The sequence below is a fragment of the Monoraphidium neglectum genome, assembly GCF_000611645.1.
Source record: "Monoraphidium neglectum strain SAG 48.87 unplaced genomic scaffold scaffold00188, whole genome shotgun sequence".
NCBI lineage: Eukaryota > Viridiplantae > Chlorophyta > Chlorophyceae > Sphaeropleales > Selenastraceae > Monoraphidium > Monoraphidium neglectum.
Window position 1 is genome coordinate 16,703 of NW_014013440.1, and position 6,780 is coordinate 23,482.

Consider the following 6,780-nt stretch of genomic DNA (forward strand, 5'->3'; position numbering starts at 1 on the left):
GCCGGCCCACGTCGCCGGCGCCGCCGCCGCCGCCGCCGCCGCCGCCGCGCCCGCGCCGCACGCCGCAAGTCGCCTGCCCCGCGGCGGCGGCGCCTCGGCCCCAGCCGTCGCGCCGGCGGATCCGCGGGACGCCTCTCTGGATTGGCCTGGCTCGCCGCGCGCCGAGCGCGACGCACAATCCATGGTGATTCTGTCGGCGCTGTTTGCCCTGGCCCTCTTCCAGGCCTCCCCCCCTGCCGCCACCCCCGACGCCGCCGCGGCTGCCCACTTTGCGGCGCTCCCGCCGGGCACCGCGGGGCTGCGCACTGCGATCGCGTGCCTGGCGGCGGCGTTGCTGGCGCAGGCAATGCTGCTGATGTGGCGGCGCTTTGCGAGCTGGTGGGTTGCGATTGCGATTCCAGGGGTGGTCGTGTCGCTCCCTGATGAGGACGCTGCCACTGGCGCCCTCGCTCCTGACTCATCAATGGCTTCAGGATCTGTCACCTATGGCGTGCTGCCCGCAAAACATGCCCGATCGGCAGCGCCCAGACTCAACATTTGCGCCGCCCGCGTCGGCACGGCGTCGCGCAGCTGCGCACCTGGGGGCATCAGGGCACGACTGACCGCACAAATTCGGCTGCTCAAGCCCCCATCACGTGCCACTTGATCCGCAACACCGGTGCAGGTACGACGCGCACCGCGAGCCCTTCTGCGTGGCGACAGACGCCTTGAACACCGCCGTCCTGCTGGCGGGCGCCGTGGCGTGCAAGCGCCCGCTGTCGGGCGGCGCGCTGGGCACGCTGCGGCTGGCTCTGCTGGGCTGCTGCGGCTCGCTGTTCTATTTCCAGGTGGGTGCGCAGGGTGATAGCTTTGCGCCGCGACCTGTGCGGTGAGGGCGGGCGAGGCGAACGCGAGCCGCGGGCCTCAGGTGCATGGTTGTGGATACGGGTGTGCGAATGGCGCAGCCAACCTTGACAGGCACGGGCGCCGCGCACACTTCAACGCAGAACCAGTGGCAGCGGCTGCAACCGGCCGGAGCGCACGCGGTATTTCCTACCGGTTTCTCCCCCCCCCACCCCTCGCAAATTCGCAACCCCACCCACAGCTGCGCCTCCCCGTGTTTGCGATCCAACTGGCTTCCAAGATCGCGGCACTCTCAGCAATTGCATACCTCCTTTGCCCCGCCGGCCACTGGCTGCCGCTCGCGTGCTGCGTCGCCGCCGCCGGCGCCGCCGCGGCCGCGTTCAACCTCGCAAGCGGCGCCGCCGCGTGGTGGCCCTCCCCACAGCCGGCCGTGCAGCCGGCCGGCGCACTGGGCCCCGAGGGCGAGGGGGGCGGCGGCGGGGGCCACGGCGCCAGCGACACTGATCAGCATGGTGGCAGAGACCAGGATTCGCGCGGGCCAGACGGCCCCTTGGCGCCACCTGGGCCGCAAGCACAACACCAAGACGCGCCGATGCCAACGCCCGCGCCCGCGGGCGAGCCCAAGCGCGGCCGCAACAGCGCCGGCTCGCGCGGCAGTGGGGCCGCGGCCACGCCTGCCGGCCCCGCCCCACTCGCTGACGCCGCGCCGCCCCAGGGCTCGACCAGCGGCGCCGCGCCGGGTGCCATGCTCCTGTCGCACATGCGGGTGCCCCTCGGCTTCCTGGAGCGCCCCTTCACCTTCCTCGTAAAGGGCGCCGCGCCCGGCCAGGCGTCTGACTGCGGCGGGCCGCCCGCGGCCGGGTGCCTGCCCGGCTGCCGCCTGGCGCGGCTCGAGGCGCTGGCGCGCGGGGCGGCGCCGCAGGAGGGCGGGGGCTATTGGTGCAACACGGGCGAGGACGTGGGGTGCGCCATGCAGCGCCCGCCGACCCCCGCCCCCGCCAGCGCCCCGCCGTTCGCGGGCGCGCCGCCGCCCGGCTACGTGGAGATGCAGTGCGCGGTGCTGGTCGGCAGCGACAATCGCGGCGACGGGGACGACGCGGCGCCGCGGCCGCCCTCTTGGTGGGTTGAGAAGAGATGCCTGCAGGGAGTTCGAGGCAGGGCCGGCCTACGCTGTGCGGATTGACGCATGCCGGACGGCGCAGTCGTCGTTGCACGGCTGATTGCCGAAGACCCTCGCCTCACTGCTGTGAAACTTCCCCCTTATCCCGCTCAGGCCTGCTATCGGCACGCACGCCGACCGAGGCTGCTTCCAGCCCCCGCCTGCCGTCGCTGCGGCAGCCGCCGGCGCGGCAGAGGGCGCCCAGGTGTTTAGGGAGGTCCGCTGCACCCTGCTCGTGAGGGAGGGATCCCTACGCCTCACGGGGGCCGACGCCGCGGGAGCCCTCCCCTGGCACATCCCGCAGCGCCCCGGGGGCGTGACGGGCGGCGCCGGACGCGCGCCGCGCAGTGCTGGCAGGGACGCCCGGCGCCTCAGCTCCTGGGGCCGCGACGCCGCGCGCCGCCGATCCTCGACCTCCGCGGTCGACTACATGCGCGCCAAGGCCTCGGCGTCTGCTCCCTTTTGTCTCACCGGCGGCCTGGGGCCCACTCCGGGCGCCGTCGACGCCACGCAACCCCTAGCGGCGCTGGGGCTGCGCGAGCGCTGCGTGTCCCTGCTGGTGGCGGCGCCCGCGCTGAGCCTGGCCTGCGACCCGGCGCTCGCGACGGCGCTGCCCGGGTTCCAGGAGGTGCGCGTGACGCTGCTGGCGCGCGCGTGACGCACTGCGTGTGTGAGCGGCGCCGTGGGCCGTGGCGCCGGCGCAGCCCTGGCGGCACTGCGTGGCGGGGGGTTGGGGGCTTGCGTACGGCCCGGGAAGTGCGGCCCGAAGCATCTCAAAGCCGTGGGCCGCGGCTAGAGTGCAGGCCGGCTGCTGTTGTCGCCTCCCACGCCAGCCTGCCAAGGCCTCGCCGAACGCAATCACATCTGTGTGTTTCTCCACAGCTCACGGCCGGTAGATTACGCCTGCTTGCTTGCTCTCAAACACAATGGGTTGGGATTGGGGATGAGTCGCGAGCGGAGTGTTTACGAGGGTTTGAGTGTGCGAGATGCGCAGGTTTGGGGAGCGACAAGCGCCGCGTTTCACGTGTGCCGCAGCGCTTTGCAGAGTTGGTCGCAGTTTTTGCGTAGCCGTATCATTGTCGTAGCCATGCGACACGGTGCGCTCTTGCCGCTCGTCAACACTAGCCAAAGCCTTTGCCGACATGAAGGCTAGAGTCGCCTGTCACGCTTGCTGACCATGTTCGGATTGCCCTGCACGGCCATGAACACGAGCCCACACCTGGGGCCTCATTGGTGCCTGTGGGATGCGCACAATAACTGCATTGCGCATGCGCAGGGTTTGCGCCCCTGCGCTGCGCCAGGAAGCATCGCAACTACCGGTAGCAGCCCATACGCGGGCACATGCCAGCCCGCTTGCCGTCTACCGATGGCCATCTTTGTGGTGACTACTCAGGAGTAGCTAGTTCCACTTTCGCAAATGTTTTGCTGTGTTGGAGGCGCACCCGATTCGGGACCGCATGGTTCAAGCGGAACCTGCTGTGCTGCAGGCAGCCTGCTTGCGCTCCTTACACCAATGATTGGTGTTGTTGTGGCTGTGCAGGGATCGATTGGCCCTTCGCAACCCAGCAGACTTGTGTGTTTAGGAAATGGAGAGCGCTTTGAGACAGCACAACAATGTTGTGCGTGGGCACATGCACGGATGATGTCATTTTGCCCGCGGAAGTCGTGTGGACGAGGTTGTCGCCCACGGCCCAAACTGCAACCCAGCCATGGGGCAGGTAGTTTTGTGCTAACCTCATCCCTCAGGGCCAACAGCCTGTGACCTGATCCAGGCGCCACTGGATGCTTTGGGATGCATTGCCTGCTTGCTTGCATGCACAAACTCCCCTACCAAGGCAGACGACCTTGGGCAACCCTAAAAGCTGCGCCAAAGGGCCTCCTGCCCTCGATTTGCACACCTTTTGTATACACATCATTGCCGCAGCCTTTGCTGCCTCGGCCGTGCCGCCTCCCCGCCCATGCCTGCGCTTGATTCACCACTGCTCCGTCATCGCGAATTGCGTGTGCTTCCCAGGAGGTGATTTGGGACGTCGAGGGGGCAGCAAACAGTAGAGAAGCATATGAACAGCCTTTGCTTTGTTGCCCGTAGGCTTTCAAGAGCCGCGTTGCGTGAACACAAGGTTTGCCAGCGCGCGCGCAGCAGCGCCGCGCACTGCCCACGCCCCCACCATCACTTGCGACCCCGCTGCAGCCACCACATCTCAAGGCTTCCGCGCACCGCCCAGCGGGCAATTGTCAGGCCGCTGCAATTGTAATGTTTCTCAGGGAACCCCCCATCCTGCCCTGCTGCCCGCCGCAGCCACCGTATGAGGCGCCTGCATGTGGTGACGTGCGGCGCGTGTGCGCCGCTGCAGCCAAAGCAAGGCCGAGGAGGGTGGTCTCATTTACAGCGCGTGCGCAGCTGTGGCGCTTTGCGTGCACAGTCACAACATGCAGGCACGAATCTGCACTCCAGCAGTAGACTCGCAACCCAAGACAGCACAATGCATCATCAACTCGATAATGCCCCTGCGCGGCCACCTACAAAGAACACCCGCATGCGGACAGAGTCCCGCATGACCATGCCACTGTTCAGCCGCCGTCAAATCGCCATCGCAGACCAAAACCTGCCGGCCAGGCCCTCGTCTTCGCTGCCGCTGCTGTCGCCCTCCTCCGCCGCCGCCGCGCCGCCGCGCAGCGCCGGGCGGTCGGCGCCCGCCTCCCACCAGCCGTGCGCCAGCGTGGCCCGTGAGTAATCCGCCACGAGCGTCAAGCCTGCGGGGCGCAGGGTTGGGCGGGTGAGGGGGCCGGGCTCGGAGGCGTGACCAAGCTTGCCTTACGGGTCACCACCTCGCTCCCTGCGCGCGGAAGTCCAACGGGTGCAAAATGAAGCCAGGGAGCACGCGCAGGGGCAGCGCCCAAAACGAGCGCCGCGGAGGGCAGGAGGCCCGGCGACAAGGTTGGGGGCCCGCCACCGCGGCCCCGTTGCCGAGGCGGTCCAGCGGCCCACCCAGCGTGTTGCACGTCGCCACCAGCGGCCCGTCCACAGCCAGCGCCAGCACGCCCGGCTCCAGCCGCCCCAGCACCCCCGACTCCTTGGCGCGCGCGATGGCGCCGCGCTCGTCGGCCGGCCCCTCATCCTCGTCCAATCCGTCCCCGGCCGCCCAACCGTCCGCCACGCCGGCGCCCTCGCCGCCGCCGGCGCCGGCGCTGCTGCTGCTGTTGCTGCTGCTGCTGCTGCTGCTGGTTGAGCTGGCGTCGTCAGCGTCGCCGTCCTCATCGCCGCCATCGGCAGGGTCGCCGCCGCCATGGTGTTGGTGGTGCTGGTGGTGCGCCCCCATCATCATCGCCTGCATCTGGTCCGCGTCCAGAGCCTGCAGGCACAGCAGCCGCGTCGCGCCTCGGCTTCCGACGGTGGGAGGGAGGGCGGGATGGCCGCAGGAGGACGCCAGGCGCGCCCGTCCCCAAAGGGCGCCCCCGTTTGGCACCTCACAATGCAGCAGGCGGCAGCCCAGGCGCAGCAAAATGGGGGCAGGGGAGTGATTTTTGGCACTTTTGGCGCGCCCTTGCCCAGCCGTGCACCCTGAGGCCACGTATCCACGCGCCCGCGCCCCCGTGATGTGAAGTCACGTGCACCCCCCGCGCCCCTCACCTCCAGTAGCTCCCCTGTGTCAGGCAAAGGGGCGAGGCACGGGTGCAGCCGTTGGTGACGTGGCCAGGAGGCAAGGAGCCAGGGCTCAGGGTCATGGGGGACGTCAAGGGAACGCCCATGCCTCCGGGGGCACACGCAGGCAGGCACAGCGCTTACGAGGAAGGGGATGACAGAGCAGGGGAGGGGCGCGGAGGGCGGCGGCGTGCCGGTTGGGAGCGGCGCCGCGCGCGATGCGGCTCACATGCGTCGTCGTCCCCTCCCTGGAAGAGCGCCTCGTGGGGGTTGAGCTGCTGCTGCAGCTGCACCGGCGATTCGCTGCACGCGCAGCACCGCAGGGGGCCGGGGCAGAGGGTGGGCAGGTGTGGGCGACAAAGGGTGCAGTAAGGGCACAGCAGCAGGGGGAGCGCGGCGCAGGAACAGGAGACGCGGGCCGTGCGGCTGAGGCAACAGGCTGGGGGCCGCCCGCGGTTGCAACGGCGCATGGAGGGGCCCAACGGCGTGGGCGGGTGCTGCACGCGCGATTGGTGCGCCCCACGGATGGTAGGGTGCGTGAAGGTGGTGCGCACGCGCGTGGTGGGCTCACGTGCTGCTGAGGCTGCGCAGGGGCTGGCCATCCAGCGCTGACCAAACGAACAGCGACGCGTCAGAGTGCAGCTGGACCGCCGCGGTCGCCGTCACCAGCTGCGTTTGGGACACACGTGTTGTTTGGGTTTGTGAGTGGTGTGGTGTGGGGTGGTGTGGGGTGGGGGGGATAGTGGGCGCTGCAGGGCAGGGCCGTCCAGCCCGGGGTCCGCTGCATGGAGGCCGGCGGAGGGTGCTGGTGCGTGGGTGGCACGACCTTGGAGCGAGCTCCCCAGGACGATGCGCCTGAGAACACCGCTATCGTGCACGCATCGTGACACTGCTGGCGGGGCTTGCTGTTGTTGCAGTCCCTAATTCCCCCAGCCGCCACCTACAATTCAGTGTTTGGTTCGGGTGGCCCAGAGACCCTACACCCTAAACCCTAAAACCTGATCACTATCAGCCCACCTTGAGCCTGTCCAAATGGATGCTCGTCAGGGGGCGCCCCCGCGCCTGCTGCACCCTAAACAGCGGCGCACCCCCGCCCGCCGCCCTGCCGCCCGCGGAGCCCCCGGCCCCGCCGCCC

The 6,780-nt window shown here is 69.6% G+C and overlaps 2 protein-coding genes across 2 annotated transcripts in view; one reads left to right on the plus strand and one right to left on the minus strand.

Moving 5' to 3' along the window:
- Positions 1-2,660, plus strand: part of MNEG_1795 (hypothetical protein) — a gene marked incomplete at both ends in the record, with an annotated part of 7,173 nt that extends 4,513 nt beyond the window's left edge. The window contains 4 exons of the mRNA XM_014049727.1: positions 224-378; positions 665-827; positions 1,559-1,962; positions 2,117-2,660. Of these exons, the coding sequence (XP_013905181.1) occupies positions 224-378; positions 665-827; positions 1,559-1,962; positions 2,117-2,660 (1,266 nt within the window). The remainder of the gene's footprint in view (positions 1-223; positions 379-664; positions 828-1,558; positions 1,963-2,116) is intronic.
- A 1,923-nt stretch (positions 2,661-4,583) lies between these two features.
- The window catches only part of MNEG_1796 (hypothetical protein), a gene marked incomplete at both ends in the record, with an annotated part of 4,459 nt that continues 2,262 nt past the window's right edge, over positions 4,584-6,780 (minus strand). Inside the window, 5 exons of the mRNA XM_014049728.1 lie at positions 4,584-4,756; positions 4,992-5,355; positions 5,634-5,647; positions 5,875-5,948; positions 6,217-6,314. Coding sequence (XP_013905182.1) covers positions 4,584-4,756; positions 4,992-5,355; positions 5,634-5,647; positions 5,875-5,948; positions 6,217-6,314 — 723 coding nt within the window. The remainder of the gene's footprint in view (positions 4,757-4,991; positions 5,356-5,633; positions 5,648-5,874; positions 5,949-6,216; positions 6,315-6,780) is intronic.